The sequence below is a fragment of the Dromiciops gliroides genome, chromosome 6 (genome assembly GCF_019393635.1).
Source record: "Dromiciops gliroides isolate mDroGli1 chromosome 6, mDroGli1.pri, whole genome shotgun sequence".
Classification (NCBI taxonomy): domain Eukaryota; kingdom Metazoa; phylum Chordata; class Mammalia; order Microbiotheria; family Microbiotheriidae; genus Dromiciops; species Dromiciops gliroides.
In genome coordinates, this window is record NC_057866.1 from 5425292 (window position 1) to 5449484 (window position 24193).

Consider the following 24193-nt stretch of genomic DNA (forward strand, 5'->3'; position numbering starts at 1 on the left):
ACCTCCGGGGCCGCCGAGCCGCTGGGAGCGGCGCTCCCACCCCGCGCCCGTGGTCCCCCGCGCTGGGCAGCGCGTCCTCACCGTGCCCTCGGAGTGCAGGTAGCCTAGGTCGTCAATGGCGCGGATGTTGATAATGTGCACGCCCCTGTCGGCCGCGGCAGGCAGCGAGGAGTACTTCTCGTTCACCCTCATGGCCTCGGAGCTCCGGGCTTCTCCCAGACTGGCGAGGGAATCCGCTGAGGGTCCAGGCGGCGTGGCCTCCCCATGCACCGCACCGGCGTCTTCTGACCGCAGGGGAGAGAGAGAGAGAGAGAGAGAGTGAGAGCGCGCAGCGGGCTGTTAGCTTCAGTCCCTCCCTCCCTCCCAGCTCACACTGGCTCCGGGCACCACCCCGCCCTCCCGTCTCCCCGCCCCTGCCCAGCCCAGCCCAGCTGCCAGGATAGAGGGAGGGGTCCGCTCGCAGGCCAGCCGCCAGACCGTCCATCCACCAGCTCTCTCGCCCCAAGAAAGTGCAGGCAGTTTTTCTCTCCCTCCACATCTGCTTACTCCCGAGGCTTCGTTCCCGTACTCACGCTGCCCTTCTCAATATCCTGCTGATGGCTCCAGGCCCTGGGGCCCCTCAGCGCGCCCTGCCTGGCCGCCTTCCCCCTTATCTGACGCAGCCTCCTCAGGCTCCTACCAGTTCAGCTCAGCGACCAGCCCCGCTCACCGCATCTGGGAAAGGCAGGAATGTCCAGGCGCAAACTGGGGGACACCGGGTTAGGGATCCTGCCAACCGGCCAAGGACCTGCCCGACCTGCCTCTAACTCGGCTCCTCCAGGTCGCCTTTTACAAAGCAATCCTCAGACTCCCGCTCGGTTTCAGGCTTCGAGGAGCCGGCGGGAGAGCGAGCCCTGGCGAGAGAGCGCCCCGGTTGTGTTTCCCGTGGCCAGAGTGAGCATCTGGCGGGCTGCACCCCAGAACCCTTGAGCCTTAGCTACAGAAGGCACCGAGCATCGGGTCCGGGTTCTGTTGTGTGGGCTGAGATGTTGACCCGTGAGCAGCCAGTTCTAAGCCAGTCAACAGCCCCTTCCAGAGACCTCAGGATTCAAGGGGTGGTGTAAAGGCAGAAGGAATTGTACAGCTCAGGCAGTCTAACCTCATCATTGTCTGGAGGAGAAAACTGAGGTCTGGGGATTCTAAGGGACTTACCCAAGGTCACACAGCCCTTGGAGATCCCAGAAGGGGCAGAGCTGCCATTGCAACCCTAGTACCCTGGCTCCAATACCTGCCCCTTTCCACTGTATTGCTGGAATTATCAACCCTCAGAAATGTAGACAGGGCCTGGCCAGCCTCAGCTGGGAAGACTTGGATTTAAGTCCTCAGGCCCTCAGATATCCGAAGTGTGGCCCTGGGCAATCGCTTCATTCCTCAGTGCCTCAGGCAACGCAAAGACTGGACACTGAAGGGAAAGCCCCCCCCCAGACCAGAGGACTCCCCATTCCACTGAAATCACAGGACTGGAGGAAGCATCTGTAATGAGTCGAAAAGTTCCATCCTCATTGTCTCTGGGCCTCAGTGTCCTCATCTGTCAAACTCCCCTCAGGACCAGAGCCGCTGGACAAGAGCCATCTGGCACCTGGCCAGCTGGGCCCCAATTCACTACCTTTGACTCTTCTCAGCTGAAAGGCACCGTCCACAGGCCTTCACCTGCACCTCTCCTCTCTTCCTGGTCTCAGAGGGATTGATGCCTGCCTCCCCAGTTCCCCACCCCCTCCCCTCCACTCCCTTAAGGGAGCAGGGCCTTTCTGCAGTTCAACCCTCACAGCCCAAGGCCTCATATAAAAATCAAATGCCTTAGAAATGAACTGGTAGGAGACTGAGGAGCCCGCCCTCTGCTGGCCAAGGCTTCCAGAGTCCAGGGCCCCCTGGGGCCACAGGGAGACTGGGGAGGAGGGTGTCAGGAGATCTAAGGCCTAGAAAGTTTTATTTAGGATCAATCGTCTCATTGAATGCAGCTCCACAATTCATAGGATCAAACTCTCAGAGATCAGCTGCTAAACAAATAGCAGATCCAGAGGATGTGGATGGCCTGCCATCGGATGACACCGAGCCCCCAGGCCCCCCTGGACCATTGTTAAGGGCTAAAATTCTAGATAGTCTGTCTAAAATATCTAATGAGTGATCGCCAATAAATTATAAGCTTTAGCAAGAGTTTTAAGCATTTATTAAGGAGAATAAGAATTTGGTAAAGAGAGAGAAAGGCCTAGATTCCTATCTATTAAAGGGAGAGCACGTTTCTAGCTCCGCTCTCCACCAGAGTCCAAAGGAAAGAGTGTGAGACCGAGCGCCAGTCTCTTCCTTCCTCCTCCCACTAGCCCGCGTCACTTCCTGACGCCAAAGAAAAGACTCCTGGTCTTGCCCTCAAAGACCTTCTCTTCATGGGTGGAACTCTTCTACAGTAAGTCTCCAGCAGGTGGCGTCATTCCAATCGTTACACCATCCTCTCTCCCAGTGGTGCCAAGGTTGGAGATCCCTGTCTACCCTACCTCCCATACCCAGTGAACAGCCAGCACAGCACACAGGGTGCAGAGTTGGGCTTGGGGAGGGCCAATCATTAGGGCAGGTCTTTGGCTTCATTCTTGGTTTTGCCCCCTTTCTGACCCCTGATTTTCTTATCTACTCAGACAACAAGCTTCGTTGGAAAAACAGTAGACTTTCTACTTCCCCGGGAACTGAAGGAGTGGAAAATACTCCAGATAATCTCGAGGTGGTGAGTTCCCTGTCATGGGAGGCTGACCCCCAAATGGCCAGATATGTTGGAGAGGAGACAGGAGGTCCAAATAGCCTAGGAGGCTGCTGCCACCTGAGATTTTGCCAAGCCTTCACTAAGTGGCTCCACAATTGAACTGGAAATGTTGTGAATTCTTAGGACAAATACCAAAATATATTCCCAAACCTCTGAGTCCTGTTTCTCAGGTTGGCCCGCAGGGGCTCCCCCCTTTCCCATTGGCACCTTCTAGGTGACAGACCTTGGGAAATCATTTCCTAAGTTTCACATAAGAAGCAAGTACTGGGAGGGGACAGGGGATGGGCCAGAGCCAAGCTCTGGTGCTCCAATGGAATCTCAGGACTGGACAAAGCTTTGTAGTAAGTGGGGAAGTTCCTTCCTCACTGATTCTGGGCCATCAGGCTAGGGGAGGCCTCTCAGGCCCAATTCAAGTTTCCAGAGCTGGGTAAGATATCCAGAAAAATAAAAATAACATGTTGTGCAACCTGATCTCCTTGTTGGTAAACAAGTGAGATTGTGTAATCCTGCTGTGCTAAGCTGTCCAGGACCACTAAACCATGAGTCAAGGAATGAAACAGATCTCAGAGCAGGAAGAAGTCCGAGAAGTTCGAGTCCATCCAGCAAGGGATCAGTCCCTGCTGGAGCAGTCCTTCCTCCCCCCTCCCCCTCCCTCTGCCTGCCAGGTCTTCTCCAACACAACCAATCCTTCAAGAGCCCTTTCACACAAACTGTTGCCTCCCCCATCTTGTACCTGTGGTGCTGAATTCTTGAGACTTTACATTTGTTGCCATTCAATTTTACTGTCTTCGATCCAGCTCAATAATCTAATCTAATCTAATCTAATCTAATCTAATCTAATCTAATCTAATCTAATCTAATCTAATCTAATCTAATCTGATCTATTCAGATCTCATTGGATCCTGACTCTATCACCCAGTCAGTCAACAAACATTTATTAAGTACCTACTATGTGCCAGGCACTGGACTATTTGATAAGTGTGCCATTGATACCTTTATCCAAGGTCTGCGCTTGTAAGAAATAAGCAAAGACATATATACACATGTATATATGTGTGAGCACTCACACACACAGATATATTCTCATCTGTCTTCAGCAACACAGTGGCTGGCATTACCAGGTACTGAATACATGCTTATTCGATTGAATGAAAAATAATGAATATAGAATTCACATCTCCAAGGTGTGGCCATCTGTTGAAAAATAGAAATGGCTTAAAGAAAGGGTTGAATGACTTTAAGAATGGCAGGTCAGTGAGGATGAGTCCCTGCCAATCTAAACTTCACACCTCCCCCAGTTCAGAGGACAAGGGTCTGTGCAAAATGTCTCTTGAATAGGATAAATTGGAGTTCAGTGCCAAACAGTAATTCCTTATTTATTGGTCACATAAACTGGTAGATGGCTGCTGCTGGCTGAATTCCATTCTGGCTGAGGGAAGGGAGAGTAAATCGATCTGGGGAGAACAATGGCGCCCTTTGTTAGTGGGAGCTTCCTGGCAGTGACCTCCCTCTCCTACCTCAATAAATGGCTGCTCCGGGCTGGCTGTGATGTCACAGACCCTCAGTGAGGGGGGACACTTCAGGTGACATTTCACAAGCACCATTGAAGCAAGAAGCAACCAAAGAGATGGGAATGGGCAAAGCTGGTCCTCCTCCCAGGAAGGTTACACCTGACCTTGGCATCCAACCTGCCATGATGGGGCTCAGAACAAGCATGAAATTTGGCCGGCCCCGGGCACGTGGTGCTCTGTGGTCCATGGACAGAGAGGCCCCCTCAGGATGCACCTACCCAGAGGCCTGTGCCCTCTGACAAAAAGGAAGCAAAGAAACCGGAAATCTTAAGGCATCAGCTGAGCTCCGAGTTTGAAAGAGCTGATGTCAGCCAGGAGCAGCCGGGGAGAATTTGTTTGCTTTTGAGCTCTTCCTCAACTGCCAAGTTCAAAGTCAAAACGTCTCCAGCTACTCTCTCTGCCTAGTCTGATACCTCCTTCCTTTAGCGTCTCCCTCCAAGACAAAGATCCATTAACATTCCCTAGGGCAGTTTAGCCAACAATTTCCTTATAGGAAGCTCAAGGGGTTATCTCAATTTTGAAGATGAAAACACTTGGGAGGGGCCAGGAACCAAATTGGAATCGTGGGCTTTGGAGAAGGAAAGAGGCAGCAGCGTGATGGGATTTTAAATTCAGAGATGGCGGGGTCCTTAGAGGCCATTTGGTTCTATTGGTTCATTTTAGAGAGGAGAAACTGAGGTCCAGAGAGGTCATGGGATCTTGGCACTAAAGATTCAGAGCTGAGAGGGACCTTAGAGGTGGGATATTCAGTGAACCAGCTCTGGTCCAAGGAAGCAGCCTTGATCTTGGTCACAGAGGCAAGGGTTGGATGGAGGGGTGTGTGTGTGTGTGAGGGAGAGAGAGAGAGAGAGAGAGAGAGAGAGAGAGAGAGAGAGAGAGAGAGAGAGAGAGAGAGAGACAGAGAGAGACAGAGAGACAGAGAGAGACAGAGAGAGACAGAGAGAGACAGAGAGAGACAGAGAGAGAACCTAGATCCTCTGAGTTCTAATCCTGGTGCACTGCCCTAATGGTATGACCTGGACAGTCCTTCACTCTCCTGGCCTCAGTTTTCCTATGTGTAAAATGGAGGAGAACTTGCCTGATGGCCTGAAAGGTGCCTCCTCCCTCTGACACTCTTTAAGCCTATGATCTGCTGACATCCCTGTGGCCAGTTATGGTGTACAGATGCCTACACTGACTGCATCCCTTCAAGGGCAGGGACAGCATCTTTCACTGACTGTGAGGTGCACACAGGGAGATGCAGACTCAGTAGCTTAGGAGGAAAGCCCATGGAATGAGTGAGCAGCCAGTGACTCAGCCCTATTGTGAGGCCCCTGCCCAGGCTGTCCTGCCCCAGCTACCCCTGGGTTCTGATAAATAAACAAAGCTTGGAGGGACAGCCGCCAGGCCAGGTCCACCCCATGGTCTGCCAAAAGTCACTCAGTTACACCTGGGGAACACCTGACGTGGATGCTTAGTCCTGAGATGAGGCAGGTGAGAAGTCTGATTACAGGCATTTCCTCCTCGCCTGAGAGCTTCCCTTTCACAAGGATGGAAATATCGGGAGACACTGAATGGAAACTAAGCATGAAGCTCATTCTTGGGTGAAAGGTTCAGGGAGGAGTCTTCAGGTCATTTGGGGTTTCCATCTGAAGATTGTTTTTTTGGTGAGGCAATTGGGGTTAAGTGACTTACTTGCTCAGGGTCACACAGCTAGTAAGTGTTAAGTGTCTGAGGCCGGATTTGAACTCAGGTCCTCCTGAATCCAGGGCCAGTGCTCTATCCACTGCACCACCTAGCTGCTCTCCATCTGAAGATTTTTAAGAGTCTAGTGGGTTTTGCTGATTCCCTTCAGACTTTTCTTCAAAGAATTCTAAAACCCTTACAACGCAATGAAGTTCTCTTTAGAAAGTATTACTGTGCTTTAATCTCCCGGAGAGGAGTTGTTCCTGATCCTAGAGGCAATAGGGAGCCATCAAAGCTTCTTGAGAGAGGGTGGCACAGGGTTTAACCTGATCACTGAAATCTGTCCAGTCCATGGGAAAGAGCAATGGAGAAAGTGGAAGGAAACATACATTTTAAAGTACCTACAATGTGCTAGGCACTGCACTAAGCATTTGACAAATACTCTTGTATTTGATCCTCATAAGAAACATTGAGCTGCTAACACTTGAAGTATTTAAGTCTAGTAGGATGCCAGGTACCATTCAGATGCCAGAAAGCCTTGGGGATTCCCGGCCCCCCCCCCCCCCCCCCCCCCCCCCCCCCCCGTCAGAGGGCCATCGGCATGCTCTCTCTCTCCTCCCTCCTTTCCTTCCTACCTCCCTCTCACTCTCCCCTTCTCCCTTTCCTCTCCTCTCCCCTTCCTCTCTCATCTCCCTCACTTTCCTCTGCCCCCTTCCCTTCCTCTCCTTTTCTCTCTCCCTCCCTCCCCTTTCTTTGTCTTCCTCTCTCCTTTCCTCCCTCCTCTCTCTCCCTCTCCTCTGCCCCTTTCCCTTCCTCTCCTTTTCTCTTTCCCTCCCTCCCCTTTCTTTGTCTTCCTCTCTCCTTTACTCCCTCCTCTCTCTCCCTTTCCTCTGTCTCCTTCCCTTCCCCCTCCTCATCTCCCTCTCTTTTTCCTCATCCCTTCTTTCCTTCCCTCCTTCCCTTTTCCTTTTCTCTCCCTCCCTCCTTCCCTCTTTCTCCTCTTTTTCTTTCCCCCTCTCCCTACCTTCTTCCTCTTCCTCCCCCTCTTCCTCTTTTTCTTTCTCTCACCCCTTCACCTCTCCCTCTTTCTCTCTTCTTCCCTCTTCCCCCTTCTTCTTTCTCCCTCCCCTCTCTTTGACTCAGACTCTCTCCCTCCTTCCTCTCCCTCCCTTTCTCCCTCCTTCTCCCCTCCTCCCTCTTCCTCCCTCCCTTTCTCCCTCCTTCTCCCTGTCTCTCTTCCTCCCTCTTCCTTTCTCTCTTCCTCTCCTTCTCCCTCTTCTTCCCCCCTCCTTCTCTTCCCCTCCCTCCTCCTCCCTCTCTTTGTTGAAGATTCGCTCCTTCTTCCCGTTCTCTCCCTCTCTTCCCCCTCCTCCCTCTCTCTTCCCCCCCTCTTCTTTTCCCCTTCCCTCTCTCCCTCTCTCCTCTTTGTCTCAAACTCCTGAGCTCCCCATCCCTCCCTCTCTCATAGTCCTTCACCATCACAGGGTCATCCAAGCGAACAGTTTCACACACTTTTATCTCACTACAATGGGTCACCAATAAATGCCTGGTGTGCTGCCGGCAAGGAGATGTGCTTGGTCTGGGGGAGGCCCAGATGAGTAAGCCCTGGTTCCTGGCTTCCAGACAGTCCTCACCAAGCAGAGTGGAGGAGGGCTCTGGGAAAGTCAGAGACAAAAGAGAGGAGGAGAGAGGAGGGGGGAGGGGCATTGGAGACAGTGTAACAAACACTGCTTCAACCCCAGTGTGCAGGGCATACCAGGACAAGAAGGAACTGGTGCCTGCCCTCAAGAAGCTTCCATTCTTCTGCTGGGGGTGCATGGGCTAGTAAGGAAAGAGGAAGCAGTTTGAGCAGGGAAAGGATAGAAACAATGGAAGGTGTTTTCCCTCAGGACGTGGTGCCTGAGCCAAGCCCTAAAGAAGGATGAGATGAGGGAGGGAAAGGATTTGTGTACGCCTCTGAAAAGGCCAGGTTGTGACAGGTTCACACAATTCCCACAAGTCCCTCAGAGTCCAGGAGGGCTTTATGGAGGAGATGGCCTTGGAGTTAGGCCTTGAAGGATGGATAGACTATTCCTTGCACACACCCCCCCCCCATATAGCCTAAGGCAACTGAGGGCAGAAAGCTTATCTTGCACGGTTCCACGGCTCCCCAACAGTCCAGTGTTTGCACACAGTAGGTGAATGTCTCGTGGGGCTTTTGTTTCCACTTGTTTCCCTTTGTGGACTTGGCCAGCATTAGTTATCTTTGAGACTCCCCTGATGGTTGCCCCGGGGTGCCCTACTGTGTGCCTGGCACATAGTAGGTGATAGTACACTGAGCTGTGTGAGGTGCAGGTCCAGAGGACCCAGGGGCCAGAGGAGGCATCCAGCCCAGGAATGCCCCCCCCCCGGGGGCGGCTCCCGCCTCCGCCTCCCCCTCTGAAGGCCAGCCCCAGCTCAGCCCCTGACTCCTGCCAAGCCACTTTTGAGGCAGCTCACCCTCTGTCCATTTTTAGAGATCGGCGTGTCAAGGCAGACTCTTTCCCCGACAGCTCATTTCCTCCTCTTCCTCCCCCTCCTCCGGCAGCCCCTGCTCGGTGACTCCGAGGGAAGGGCCCCGTGCCAAGGATGTGACACGGCCGTTGCCCCGGGCGACAGATTGTTTAACACCCCCTTGCCATCCCCAGGATGACCTCACCCCAGGAGGTACCAAAAAGCCCGGGCTGACAACACCCTCACTCAGCCGAGATTTCAGCCACAAGCAAAAAAAATGCCAGAGCCGTGAGCCCCGGCTGGGGGAGTTTGCCTCCAGACAGAGGCAAAGAGCCAGCGAGTGAGTCTGCGACATTGTGCTTGGGGAGGCAGAGGGGACACATCTTGGGGGTGCTAGGCCCAGGAATGCCACATCCCAGGGCCCCAGAATCCCAGACCTGACACTGGAAAGGCTCAGAGGCCTGCTGGTCCAACCCCCTCCTTTTACTGAGGAGGAAACAGGCTTGGTCACAGGGCTTGGACCACGGCATACAAGCAGTGTGTTTAGAGGATCCGAAGGCACTCAGACATAAATGGAGGACTCCTGAAAACTCTGCAGCCGGTCTGTGACTCGCCAATGTGCATCTTCCCTCCAAGGATAGAGAGAGCGGCCCATCCAGGGCTGACGTGGCTGCCTCCCCCACCCGACCCCCCGGCAAACAACCCCCATACACCAACGACCCTCAGGACCTAAGCTACCTTAGCCCCAATCCCTTCACAGATGCTACACATTCCCCTCCTCCTTTTTGTACCCCTGCATCCCCAGTATCCAGTGGACTACTGGGCATATAGCAGACTCCTAATATATGCTTATTGATTGACTAACTGGATACTTCAGTGGCCTGGGTTTTCCTTGGTGCGGGTCCTCTAGGTGGGGACACAGATACCAAGAAAGCCATGCCTTAGGAGCTAGGCTTTAAGAATTGCTGGCAACACAGAATGCTGGAAACCAGGAGGGAAGTAAGATCCAATCCCACCTTGAATGGGCTGTGTGATCCTGGACAAGTCACCTCACTCAGTTTGCCTCAGTTTCCTCATCTGTCAAATGAGCAGGAAAAGGAAATGGCCAATTACTACAGGATCTCTGCCAAGAAAACCCTAAAGGGGGTCACAGAGAGTGGGACAAAACTAGTGAACAACAGCCACCACCACCTACTTTTGGCCCCTCCACACAGGGGTCACCCCCAAAGTGCTCTGAAAACCTCCCAGAACCCCACGGATGGCCTACCACAAAGATAACAGTGAGAACACTCGCTCGCCATCGGCCACTTCCTCGGACCTTCTCCAGGCTCCTTCTGCAACAGCAGAAGTCTGGATGGCCATGGGGTGCCTTCTCACCACCACCCCTCCAGCCAGCCCCCAGGAGGCTTTGGAGGAGCAGATGGGCGACAGGCTGCGGCTCCCCTCTCTCTTGACTGCTATGCCCTGTTTCCTGAGTTTCACCAAGGCTATCGCTGCATTTGACGGTAGAAGTCAAGCATGGACTTGACATCAGCGGACCTGGGTTCACTTCCAGCCTCTGCCACTGAGAATTTAAGAGTCGAGGGGGATCTCAGCTTCCATTTAGTCTAATCTCCTTTATCATATCCCCGTCAAGGGCTCATTCAGCCCCTACTTGAAGTCTGGGGAGGGGGGATTGGGAGGGTACCACCTCCAGAGGCAGCTTATCCCACTTGAGGAAGCTTTAATTAGGAGGTTCTGCCTCTTGGCACCTTCCCCCCATCTCTGCTTTCCTGGGTCAAGATCTGAAGTTAGAGATCTATTCTCAGCATTTAAAGGCATGCCAGGCACACAGTAAGCACCTAATAAATGTTGGACAATTGTTTTCTGACTGACTAACTCAGATGCCATCTAGTCCAATCCCCTCCCTTTACAAAAGAGGAAACCAAAGCCCAGGGAAATGACTAGCCCAAGGTGACCCAGATAGCAAGCATCAGAGATGGAGGGGAATTACAGGTCTAGATTTTTGGTATTACTCTAAGAGACAATAGGCGCCTAATCAATACATGTTGTTGCACTAAGTGCACTTGCCTGTTTAGGGCCCTGGGCTTGGCTCCATAGCTCAAAGCCTTACTCTGGGACAGGGCCAGTCACACGGGAGAGCCACACGACAGCTGCTGGCGCTGCCTCCCTTATTGTCGAAAGAGCGTGGCCATGGACCGGATTCTCCATTTGCATGTGACAAGTGAGGGGAAAAATCTTTGCTCAGGGGACTCTTCCAGGACAATTTTTAAATTCCTTGGCAGGAAGACATGAAGATACAAGTAAGTCCCTGTCCCAGGGAGGGTGCTCGCCACTGAGCCAAAGGGGAAAAAGCCACTTTCCTCCTGACATCAATCAGCGTTGCTGTTATAATTGACATGGCTCTAGCTCTTTAAGCCAGCCAGTGGCTCTGCCCACATGACCTCCTCCCCTCAGCCCCTGACCCACAGGCAGAGATATTGTCATCATCTTTATCATCATTATCATCATCACTAGAACAGCATCTTCAAGGAGAGGAAACTGAGGCTCCGTTAATTCATCCATGCTTACACAGTTAACATCAGAGGCGAGATCTGAACCCGGGTCTTTCTGACTCCAAGTCCAGAGAGTGTCTCTCTCGTGCCTCTTCAAAAAGAAGTCATTCATTCACTAAACATTCATCGAGTGTCTCTTCTGTGTAGAGTCCTGAGGTGGACCCAGGTGGAGACCTCGAGCTAAGATCTGACTCAGTCCCTGCCCTCATGATGTTCATAGCCTGGTAGAGTGGTGAAGACCCCGGCAGGGATGACGATTATTCCTGACTAAGCTCATTAGAAAAGGAGACTCAGTGGGGTATGAGAAGGGTACTCATGTACTGACTGGGATTAAGGGAGATCAGGGAAGGCTTCCTGGAATAGCTGGTGTCTCAACTTGGCTTGATCACATGGGTATGAGTTTAATAGCCAAAGAGAAGAAGGGAGAGCATTCTTGACATGAGGACCAGCAAAAGCACAAAGGGGCAAGAATCTAAGATGTGTGTGTGTGTGTGTGTGTGTGTGTGTGTGTGTATGTGTGTGTGTGTGTATGTGAGTATGTGTGAGAGAGATTGATTTTGATTGATTCATCTGGTGTGTGCTGAAAGGAGTGACATGAAATAAAGCAAACAGGTAAGATGGAACCAGACTGTGGATGGCTTTGAATGGCGAAGAACTCTGCAGTTGAATTGGGAGGTAATAGGGACCCAGTGAATATTGTAGAGCAGAAGACAAATGTGACCAGATTTATGCAGATATGATAACAGTGATTATTAGTAATGAACAAGGAAGGTTGCTTTTTTTTCCAGGTTCCCACAATTGTTACCTCTTACCCACCGTATATTTCCTTCTCTTTTCGTAGCATAGAATAGTGGAAGGAGTCCTGATTCTGGATTCAAAGGAACTGGGTTCAGATCCTGCTTTTGATGGAAACTTTAAAAAATGCATTGGAGCTATTTATGTCAGCTGGAGGACTGAAGTTTGGCCCATGACCTTGACCTTCAACTCCACTTGGAAAGGTTGGGTCCTTCTCAAGAATTTATGTTGCCGGGGCAGCTAGATAGTTCAGTGGATAGAGCACCGGCCCTGGATTCGGGAGGACCTGAGTTCAAATACAGCCTCAGACCCTTGACACTTACTAGTTGTGTGACCCTGGGCAAGTCACTTAACCCCAATTGCCTCATCAAAAAAACAAAACAAAACAAAAACAAAACCACACACACACACACACAAAGAATTTATGTTGCCTCCAAAACCATTTGATTATCCCAAGTGATTCCATAATGGAACATTTTCCCTTTGAATTACCACAGCAGAACTGAGACTGTAAGGCAGTCAATGTAAAGAGACTTCTGCTAAGCACCTCCCATTGTTGTCCTTGCTGAAAGGATACTGAAACACCTGGACAAGGTAAAAACTACAAATGGTAAAGACATCCAGCTGCCCATCAAGGAATGAGCTCAGGGAGTCCTGTGTATTGACTTGTCTAGAAGAGATGCTATACTCAGCAAAGAGCCCAGTGGCTGTTGAGCAATCAGACTGGCTTAGCCCAGGCACTGGCCTCCCAGTAGTTCTGCAGCCGCTGTCCAGCAGCCAAGCAACTGCCCAGTTCAACCCATAGCAGCCAAGGTCAATGAGATCCAACTGAGCATCTGAGCAACATGCTTGACCTAGCCCAGCAGTAGATTGACCTGTCCAACTGAAACATCATGTCCCAAGAGGAGCAAGCCCAGAAAACCCACCGTGGAAAAAGAAAAAAATGAGTCTGTGTCGTCCTAAGGTTCTAAGTTGTTTTGGCTGTATGTAGATGCTACACATGTCCCTCACTACCGTTGTACTTTGAATTTATACCTACTATTTCTCCCATCAATTTTATATGTCTGTCTTGAGTCATGTGCCCCAAACTGGGGGAGAATGCTTTAAAACGACTGTTCTTGCTGTGACATTTGAGTAAATGTCTTCTCTAAAAAGCTGTCAACTGCCTGATTGCTAAGAGGAAACATACTAGTGGGGGGCTCATGAACTACAAGGTTGAAGAATAACCATGCATGAGGTTATTCCCCAGAAACTAGAGAGAATTAGCAATTGCCCCTCCGGTGGCCCAACTTGCCAGGGCCAATGCAAACTCAGGGAGCAATATTCATAAAAACTCTAATTGGCCATTGTAGCATGGAGGTAGTGGTAAGCTCTAGACAGCTCTTCAAGGTTCTGTCAAGTGGGAAAGGCTTCAAGTTCAGGTCCAGAGATGGTCTAGTCTGCCTCCAAGGCCCACTCTAGATTAGGGCTTCTTAAACTTTTTCCACTCACAACCCCTTTTTTGCCCAAGAAATTGTTATGTGACCCCAGCATATAAAGTAGGTATATAAATCAAACATTTACTGCCAAATTTTTCTCTGGCTCATTTTAGAGATGAGGAAACTGAAGCAAACAGGGTTAAGTGACTTGCCCAGGATCGTGCAGCTAGGAAGTGTCTGAGGTCAGATTCGAACTCAAGAAGATGAGTCTTCCTGACTCTACACCAGGTACTCTATTCACTTAGCAAACTGAGGTCCAGAACTGCTGTTCTAGCTCACAGGTCCAGACTCCTCCCTACTTTTACAGATGAGCCAACTGAGACCCTGATTGCCCAAGGTCACTTGCCTACACCCCAGTTTTCTGGTTCTTAGGGCAGTGCTTCAGCCCAGCATGGGTCATTGGCCCCTCTAGTCCAGGGAGAAGGAGACCCTGGAGGGCCCTCTGGGGAAGGAGCTGGGTGTTTAGGACCGACTTTTGTAGCCAGGATAATAGCACTTACCTCACTGGGTTGTGAGGATCTAATGGGTCCCTAGATCCAAAGCACTTGGTGAACTTGAAAGTGATGTAGAGAAGCTTAGACATGACTATTATCAGGCCAGGATGCAAACCCTCTCCACCAACATGCATCATCCTTGGCTTTAACCCACTCTGTCACGGATGTGGAAATCTGGATGCATGCAAGGAGTTCAGGTTTCCATGTTCAAAGATGAGTTAATTCCCAATCAAGACAAAGCAAATTCCAGGGATCGCTGGGGGCCGGGGCTCTCCACGGGCCAGCCCGGCCAGCCCCCAGGGGACCAGTGCGTCTTTTCCACTTGGCTCTTCCATCAGTGGCTTCCTTTTCTCTTGTGTAATTCCTGGTTTCCAATGTGCTTCTGTCTGCTCGCACACCCACCGTGTTCTTTTCTCCACTGGTCTTTGGGCAACTCTCACCTTCCGATTCTCCTGGGAGCGTGGTGTCTCATGTACGACATCACTGTCACTGGAGAAGGAAAAGCAGCTGGGCTGGCGGGAATAGGTCTGGGCCGGAGGCAGCACCGTTTGGAGGGACCACGGAGCTGCTTCTCAAGGTGTCTGCAGAAGGGGAGGAAGACCTCAGAGCAGAACGGCCCAGCGAGGGGCTGAGGAAACATTTGGCATTTAGAGTTCTTCCCAACACTGCAGACGCGCCTTCCCGCACACACTCTGGGGTCCGGCCATCCTGACCTCATTGTTCCCCACAAGGGACAATTCTGAGCCTTTGGACTGGCTGTGTGTCCCACCTGGACTGCTCTCCCCATCCTGGAATCCCCGGCTTCCTTCAAGACTGAGGTCGGACCATCCCCTTCTTTCACGGGCTCGCCCTTTCTCCTCTCCGGTTACCTGCCATACCCACATCTTCTCTGTCCCTGTTTATTCACCTGCTCTCTCCTGTGCTAGAATGCCATCAGTTCCTTGAGAGAAGCGAGTCTCCTTGCCTCTCCTATGCGCTCATCACTGAGCAGCATCTGGCCCAAAAAAGGGCTGAATAAATGCTGGTTGGTTGTTCAACTGATTATCATACCATAGGCTGCATAAAAGTGGGATAAGACCAATCCCCATGTGGAGCAGCTCAGAAAGTAGCTCAAACCCACCTTAGATCAATTGTTCCCCCAGCTCATGTCTCTTTTCTGTGCAGACCTCACTCCATAGCCTGGGTACTGCCTTCAGGGCTCTCCCCACCAAGGGTCTCTAGGTACACCCTAGAAACACACACGCATCCCAGGCCATCGCTGGTTGTCTTGACTTGTGTCCTGCCTGGACTGTTCTTTGAGACTCCGCAAGAGAGAGTGAGGCCGTTCAGTTCTGCCTCACTTAAATCTGATACACCCACGAGTCGAGACATCATCCCCTGATGTCATTGGTCCTCTTGAAAATGAAGCCTGAATGATAGGAATCATACAAAATGCCTTCAAAGATGTCACTAGAGTGATGTATCCAACCGACTGCTTTGTGTGAAGACCCTTGTCCATTAACATCAGGTGAGGCATCAAAAAGGGGAAGTGTGTCCCCTTTGTCATGAAGGAGACACAGCAGCAAGTCCGAGCTTGGGGGGAATCTCTGACAGATGGTGACGTCCACCAGACAGCCTTGTTTGTGGATGACATTGGGCCACCTGCATCAAGCCCCAGAATGCTGCAGGCGTCCTAGTAGAGATCCATGACAGTTCAAAGGAACTGGGCTTCTTTATCCCCATAAGTGGATAAAGAAAGAATGCGAATTGTCCAGTCTCTATCACTTTCCTTCTAGCTCTGCCTTGGTCTGTCTGTCTCTGTCTCTCCTCTCTCTTATCTCTCTCTGTCTCTCTCCTGCTTAATCCATGCTTTAACCTACATTTCCAAAGGGAAAGCCGATCCTGCTATTCTTGGTGAGAGATGCTGAAGGGGCCCTGTTGGTTTCAGAAAGAGAAAAATAGTGAAAAAAGAAAGCTCCCCATTGTTTTCTGAGGTGGCCAGGCAGGGCTGGAACAGCAGGGGGCTTGTGTTAATTTACAAATTTTCGCAATCCTACTAACAATAGCTGACCTAGAGCTCTTAAAGGTTTGCAAACTCTGCCAACAACAGCAGTTACGATTTTACAGACATGGAGACTGAGGCTCTGAGATGTCCTGAGCTTGCCAGGGGTCACAGAGAATGCCTAGTGAGCGCCATGGGCAGAATTTGCACCCATAGCATCCAGACTCAAATCCACCTTCCTGGGTGTGCCCTCCACAAAAAGCCCATTGAGATTTGACCATCCTGATTTCCAGGGTACAGAAAGAGGAGGCCAGGGCAGCCAGTGCCATGTGCTGTAAAGGAACAGTGCTTAAGGAGACTCAGCAAGGTCAGATGGACCAAGCAGAGCTGAAAGGTGTGGCCTCTGAGACCCCAGGATCGGTCTCTTATCCGTTTGTGAAGGGCAGCCTGGGCTTTCCTGGGGAGCCGGTTCACAATCCGAGGGACAGAACTGGCCATGCCACTAGGCTCCCTGCTGCTCAGTGACAAGGCGGCCTGAGGGTTGTTTGTGGAAAACAAGCAGTTAGTGTCTCACCCAGCACACTATTGAAACAAAGGGTGGGGCCCCCTGTTCAGGAACCAGCCTGCAGCAGGGGAGATTAGACTGGGTGCTCAGTAAGGCCCAGGAGAGAGGAGCTGGAAGAATGGTGAGAGGTCCCTTAGCCCCACCCCCTCATCCAAAGGAAGCCCAGAGAAGGTGACCTGCCCTCGTCACACAGCAAAGAACACAGAGAGTTGGGATTGGAACCCAGGGTCGCCATCTCCAAACCTCCCGCTTTCTCCTGAGCTCTGTGCCGATCGAGAAGACCCAGACGTGGCTGGCTTGCCCACACGAGCCTTGATGATTCGGTTCGGACCCGTCTCCCCCGAGCTACCTCAGCTGGGGTGCCCCAAACCAGTCTGTCAGGTTTCCTGAAGTTTTCCCTTCGCACCAGAGTCCGCACCAAAAGAATCTCCACAGGGACGAGGAAGCCAGTGTTATTTTAACATTTTCCAGTTGATGGAGGTGCCCCTGAAAAGTCCTGCCCATTCTGGCCGCCTCCCAGAGGTCCACAAAAGGCCCATTGACAGGGCCCAGGAGCTGCAGGCTTCGAGACCCCCCCCCCCGATGCTAGGTCAGGTCCAGGGCACATGCAGGGTCACTGCTAAGGGCTCCTGGAGGGCATCTGGCCTGTGGTAACAGGCCAGGGCTCACCTGACCAGCCAGGCCCAGCCCAGACTTACCCACGGTCACACAGGCACTAAAAGGAGGAGGGGAGACCTGACTCTATATCCAGGGCACTTCCCACCTGGCTGGCTCTGTCCACAGTGGATAGGAAGAACCGAGTTCAAATCTGACCTCAAATCTTTGCTCGCTATGGGACCTTGGTCAGTTCCCTTCATCTCCCCTTGCCTCAGTTTCCTCAGCTGTAAAATGAAGATAATTACAGCCTCTATGTCTCAGGTTGTTGGGGATCAGATGAGATGTTTGTAAAAAGTGCTTAGTGCCTACCTGTCAGCTAGAGGGCGCTCTACTGGTGATTGTTATTATTATTGTTATTATTATTATTATTATTATTTCCACTGTGTATAACCTTTCCCAAGTCACCCCAAGCCGTGATGGACAGAGCCACAGGTCACCCACCCTCATTTCATGAAGACTCACCCAGGCCTAAGAGGGCAAGGGCTTGGCCCAAAGTGACCCAGCAAGTTAGGCCAGGTCGGACCTGAGTCTCCTTGTCATTGGAGGCTGCTGGGAATTGGAGTCAGAATTTGAGGATGGGAAAGGTGGAAAGCCCAAGGTCTGCTCTGGCCATTCCTCAGGAGGAGTCCCTCCGATAACACTCCACAAGGAGTGACCTTGACCTTGGCTTGAGCCTCCAGGGATGAATTCAATCTGTCAGTCAGTCAACAAACATCTGATCAATATTAACTCGAAGCTGGCCAAGGCCCGGGCTTCCTGGGAGCCCTGGGGCCATCTCATAATTCCCGACAATGGTTTGCTGTCCAAACCTGTCCAGCTCAGACTGCTCTTCCATCACAGAGACACCTGCCCTCGATGGGCCGTCCCTCACCTCTCCCCTAGACTCAGCCACTCCCAAATCCAGCTCCCTCTCACCTCCTTTGCCAGCTGCCAAACTCTTCTTTGCAAGGCTCCTGCCTGACCGAGCCCTCCTGTTCAAGCATTTTCAGACTCTCTCTATTGCTCCTAGCCTGGCCTGGCATTCAAGGCCCCTTTCAGGGGCTCTTCATCTGAGGTGACTTTGGGCCAATCTACTTCACGTTCCTGGGCCTCAGTTTCCTTATCTGTACAAGGAGGGGGTTGGGATAGATGGGCTGTGAAGTCGTGTCCAGTTCTGATAATGATTCTATTATTCTAAGCCAAAGTCCCATTGGAATGAGGATAAGGGGCGCACAGAGATGGAAAAGAGACACTGTCAAGCCCTCCGTGCCATCAACAAGGGGTGACTTAGCCTTTCCGAGGTCCCGCTGTGAGATCTGAACCCAGGTCCCCTGAGCCCGGGGCCACTCGATGGCCCAGTGTTTGCAGCCTTGGGCCTGGGGTCAAGAAGAACCGTCTTCATGAGTTCACATGCAGCCTCAGACACTCACTCGCTGGGGGACCCTGGGCAAGTCACGTCACACCGTTTGCCTCAGTTTCCTCAGCTGTCAAATGAGCTGGAGAAGGAAATGGCAAACGAGTCCAGGATCTTTGCCAAGAAAACCCCAAACAGGGTCACTGAGAGTCAGACCAGAACCCATGTGCCTTGTATTATACCTTCCCCGGACTGGGGCCGCACGGCCAGGCCCTAGTGGCTCCCGCCTTCCTGGGTGTGAGCAAATTAATTAAAAGGTTTGGGGGGCAGGGGATGCCTACAGATACCACTTGGGCTCTTCCAGCCCAGGGCCAGGGCTGGTATACTGGAGGATGGCGCAAAGCCTCCCCATCGTCCTTGGCGTCACAAGCACAAGCTTTGCTGAAGGTGAGGCTTGGTCCCGGCTCCTCCCAGGGATTTCCAGGAAGCCGCCAGCCTCAGAGCCTGAGCAAAGGTCTTAGCATCCTCAGCTCTGCCCACACCTGCTCGGGAGCTTTCCTAAGCCCTCCCTCAATTGCAGGGAAAGGACCTTAAGGCATTAGGCTCCATCTTCCCCCACCAGCATCATCCCTCTGCCATTTCTTCCAGTCTGCTTGGTGCGAGGCTTCCTTAACACTTAGTCAGTCGACAAGCACTTGTTCAGTGCCTACCACGTGTGGGGCACTGTATTAAGTGTTGGGGATACCAAGAAAGGCACAAGACGGGACCTCCCCCAAACAATGGGGAGACAACGAGCAAACAGCAGGGCGCCCGCAAGCCAGAGGCAGCACAAATAGGAATAATGCTGGGGCGGGGCACGGGGATTAGGGGACAGGAAGGACTTCCTGCAGAAGGTGGGATTTGGCTGCTCCTTGAAGGAAGCCCGGAGGTCAGAGGGGTGGGGGAGGGGCATTCCAGGCCCGGGAAGGCCAGGGAGAGCGGTCACCTCTTGTCAGCTGCCCAGCCCCTCCCCAGGGCTCTCCATACATGTGTGTGCAGGATGAATGACCGTCAGGGTGAGCGAATCCCTAGAGGGGCCGGTCCTGGCGAAGGCCTGGATGGGCACGTCGATGCCACTAATATTGTTTACGAGATGGGGAGACACCTCAGAGGACCCTGAGCTGAGCCCCCTCACGGGGCAGAGGCCCCCCTGCTCCTCCACCCTGACCCTCGGGCTTCCTGAACTGCTCCCGACAGGCCGGGGGTGGAGAGGCTGCGTCACCAGGAGAGCCTGGTCCAAGCACCCCCATGGCCTCTCCAGCCTCCCCTGGGGGCCCGAGACACCAGGACAATCCCCTGTGATAAAGTGAGCCCTAATGGAGGTTGGAAGGACGGTCTTCCAGACTTTCAAAGTCTCCTTCATTCAATAGGTCAGAAATACCTGACAAAGGCCAGCCTTATCTGGCTAGCCAGCCTCCTTAAGGCCCCAGACGGTCTGTGCCTGGGGGCATGCGGCCCACTGTGCCCCCACAAAGAGCAGACCAGAGAAAAGGAAGAGGAGAGGGCAAGAGGGAGGGAGGGAAGGGGGCAGGGGGAAGAAAGAGGGGAGGGAAGGGGGAAGGGGGAGGGTGGGGAAGGAGGGAGGAGGGAAGGGGGAAAGAGGGAGAGGGGAGGAAGGAAGGGACGTGCCCATGGTCACCCGGGCAGTGATTGGCAGAGCCCGGACACCAATGCAAGTCCCCCATCTGTCTGCTCTGGGACTCGGTGTTGTTGGGAGCAGGGGCAGGGGCTTCACGTGGTGGGAAGGGTTCCCATCTCTACCAACCATGTTGTCCATACGTGATGGGAGCCTCACCAGGGTTTCAGCAGTGACCAGATCTGGTGTCTTGCTCCCTAGCCTGGCGAGGTGAGCAGGGGCCCAGCTGTCCTTCTCCCACCCGCCCCAGGACCCCCACGCCCAAGCCTGCTGGCCTTGGCCATCACATTGCTCCTCCATCCTCCCAACACACTTTCCACTAGGTTATCTGAGGCAAAGCTCACGGATCATTTTCCATCAGTGGCCTATTTCTGGCTGCCTTCACTGAGAAGCCAGAATCTCCCCCCAGAAAGTCCCCCAACCAGCAAGAACAGGGCGCTCTCTCTTCTCTGCTTAGAGCCGGCTAGGGGGTGCCATGCTGCACAGAGCACTGGTCTGGGGGCAGAAAGCCCTGAATTCAAATCCAGCCTCAGACTTAGTAGCTGTGTGACCTGGACAAGTCGTCTAAGCACCATCTACCTAAGTTTCCTCATCCATAAAATGGAGCTAATGACAGCACCCACCTCTAAGGGTTGTTGTCAGGCTCCAATGAGACAATATTGAGCCAGTTCCTGGCATGCAGGAGGTGCTTAATAACTGTTTATGCTCTTCCTCCTTCCCCCTTCCTCACAACACTCACCACACTTTGGGGATTCTTGGAAACTACTCAGATGTTTCCTGTCCCAAGTGTCTTGTCCTTTTCCCAACCCCAATCTCAGGGTCTTCCTTCTCAGAGGAGGAAACTTAGGTCGAGAGAGTGACCTGCCCTCTTTGTTCCTATTACCCTCCCTGCCACCCAGGCTTCCAACTTAGGAATGAATCCTTAACTCCCCCAACTCAGAATATCCTGCAAGTTCAATAAGTCTCCTTCCCAAAATATCTCTCCTGTCCCTTCACATCCGCTCACACGGCCACCCAGATCTCAGTTCAGGTATTCATCACCCCAACTACGGCCTCCCTACAACTGCCCCGCTCATCTTCCTCATCTTCCTCATTTTCCTCAGGCACGGGTCTGGTCCTGTCACTACTCCTCTCACACACCCTTCATAACTCCCATTTGCCCTCCGTGGTCAGACAACTTCTTGCCTAAAGAGGCTGCTGAGCTCACAGTGAGGGTCACTGCTGATGCTCAGCACTTCCCAGGCTTGATCTTTACCACAAAATAGCTCTCGCATGAATAAATAGCTGCTATTTGGGTAATTTTGATAAGACTTATTATACAAATCACTTTACATATTGATTTATAAACTGACTAGACAAATCACTTTCTATATTCCATTATCTTTAGCAATGTGGTGGGGCAGCTAGGTGGCCCAGTAGATAAAGCACCAGCCCTGGAGTCAGGAGGACCCTGAGTTCAAATCTGGCCTCAGACACTTGATACTTATTAGCTGTGTGACCCTGGGCAAGTCACTTAACTCCAATTGCCTTAGGGGGGAAAAACAGTGTGGTAAGCATTTAAGTGATTTTTAAAAAAATGTACACAGGACACACTTTTAAATAAAATCTGACTTATTAACATTTTCTTCATCACTTTCTTGTCTAGATAGTCAATAAAACAACCAACCACACCCTGATTTGTAGTATCGGCCATTTCAAAGGCATAAATAAATGTTCACCCGATCATTTAACAATGGGTTCTCCCAAGTCCAATGTTAACTCCTATTGGGGTTGGTCTGAGCACTCCCAGCACTCCCCTGATTGTCCTCAAGCCTCACAACACCCCTATAAGACAGGCATTACTTTCTCCATTCCTGAGGCTCACACTTGTGCATGGTCCCCCAGCCAGTAAGGGTCCAAGGAAAGATCTCAGCTAAAACGAAAGTGAGTCGAGCTATCCACTATGCCACCCTGCCTGCTTTGTTGCCAGATTTGGCCTCCTGCTCATTTTTATTCACAAGGGACTTGGGTCATGAGGCTGTGGCAGAGCTCCGAAATGACTGGAGAAAAGATGACGTGGAGGGGATGGGGATGAGGCGGGCGAGGTTGCTGTCCAAGTCACTGAAGGTCTCTGGGTCTCAGGTCAGACTCAATGGCCTCTCCTCCCAGTTCTGAGATCATGACCCCGTGATTATGTAAAAGAGGGATCAATCAGGTCCCAGGGGCCATCAGCTCAATAACTGGGGAGTAGAACCCAATTACTGCAGGTGACGCTAGAGGAGATGTGTCAACCTCACGCAGCCTCCAAATCACCCAGGTGTGGCCCAAACCAGATTAAAATGCCACAGGGAAATATTTCACAACATGAAATAAAAATATAATACAACATATATAATGCTAAGTTGTGGTTTTCTAAGTCAATAGGTGGCCTTCAATACCCTTGGTCTAGAAGACAGAAGTGGGACAGACTAATGGGGAGAAGGTACAAGGAGGAAAATTCCAGGTAAGTACAAGATCAAAGGACCTTAGAGGTCATCTTGCCCAATCCCTTCATTTACAGATGAGGAAACTGAGTCACAGAAAGTGTGGTCACTCCTGGCAGTGATAGAGGAAGGAGTGGATACAACTTTGACTTCAAATCCAATGTTTCATCTTTGCCTCACCAAAAGAATCTCAGAATTAGAGCCGCCTCCCCAAGACACCTCCTCAGACAGGAGACACTGGTGGCATTCACCAGTCACTGGTGGCATCCAAGCCTCAGGTGGAGGAGGACCTGGATGGCCAGAATTCCACTTTTGCCCTCCAGGATGCTGAGCTGTGTGACCCTTGGACAAGTCATGTCACCCGCCTGAGCCTCAGTTTCCCTATCTGAAAGACGGAGATGGGTGTGAGTCTGTTTCACTGCTTTTCTGGTTGGGTCAGCCTTCCAGGGCCCAGGGAAGGGGAGCCCCTATTGACTCTAAAGGATATTTTTTCCCAGAGGCTGGGGTGGGACCCTCTCCCAATCTCCTGCTTAGACTGCCCTCCAATCATTCGGAGAAAGACCTGAAAGCCCATGTTATAGAACAAAGAATCAGCGCAGGCTCAGCCGCCTGGCCCAGGGCCCACCCCTGATGTCTACACAGCAGGGATTTTTCACCTTCCTGAAGGTTGCTGGGCAGTTGGCCACATCTCCCTTGTCTAATCTAGCCTGTGATTGGCCCGAGGCCCCCAGAGGTTGTGACCCCCCACCCAAGGTTACAAAGGTAGCATGTGGGAAAGTCAAGGTTCAGATCCAGAGCTCTCCTTCCTGTCTCATCCTGCCTTAGAGTGGGGCAGAGGGAAGCCCCTTGGGAAGGGGGAAGACAAGACCCGGCAGGAGGCTACAAAGCCCCTTCCACGGGGGTGATCGGGGGTTACCTCACAGGGCCTTTGAAGCCCCCACCTTCTTCTCCACAGGTGTTCTGGCCAACTCCCAACCAAAATCCGTCCCACGTCAGTCAGAGGCCATCCCCGGGGAATTCAGGGAATAGCGGCCGGAGTAAACGGAGCAAAAACATCCGGCTGTTCTGTGGGGCATGTGCTCAGGATACACACGGAAATCAGTGAAGCCCAGGAGAAAATGTGACACACAAGCCCAACCTGTTTGCTCCTGGCAAACAGAAGGCCCTGGATCTCATCTATCCACTCTGCGGTGACACGGGAAGCCCGCAGGTACCTTATTCCCTCCTGGTGCCACGAGGGACCCACTGTACCCAAGCTGGTTCCAGGCAAACCACACAGTGAGCAGCTTCATGGGATCAGAATGGGCAGGGCCAACAGTCCCACCACTCTCCCTGAGCTCCGGGCATCCCCAGGATGGCCCAAGGTGAAAAGGCTTTGCTTAGCAAACCTGGGCATAACTAGTTAAAAAGTCAGCTTATTTGCCTATTCCAAACTCCAAAAATTAAGACAACGTAAGAGGACCTGGGTCCAAATCCTGGCTCTGTCACTCCCTATTTGGACCCAGAGTTTAGAGCTCAGGCCGTGGGCAGGAGTGAGAAAGGGATAAATTTAGCCCAAAGAAAATGGGCTACCTCGGGAAATAGTGGGTTTTCCCACCAGAGCTCTCCAAAAAGAAGCTGGGGGACCACTTGATGGATGTACTGAGATAGTGATTCTATTGGGGGATGGATTAGAGGAGACATTGGCTCAGGCCCATCCCAA

The 24193-nt window shown here is 52.0% G+C and overlaps 1 protein-coding gene across 1 annotated transcript in view; it reads right to left on the reverse strand.

Annotated features, from left to right (window-relative positions):
* The window catches only part of ANO1 (anoctamin 1), a 163262-nt gene that overhangs the window by 99495 nt on the left and 39574 nt on the right, over positions 1–24193 (reverse strand). Inside the window, 1 exon segment of the mRNA XM_043969515.1 lies at positions 82–284. Within this exon segment, the coding sequence (XP_043825450.1) occupies positions 82–284 (203 nt within the window).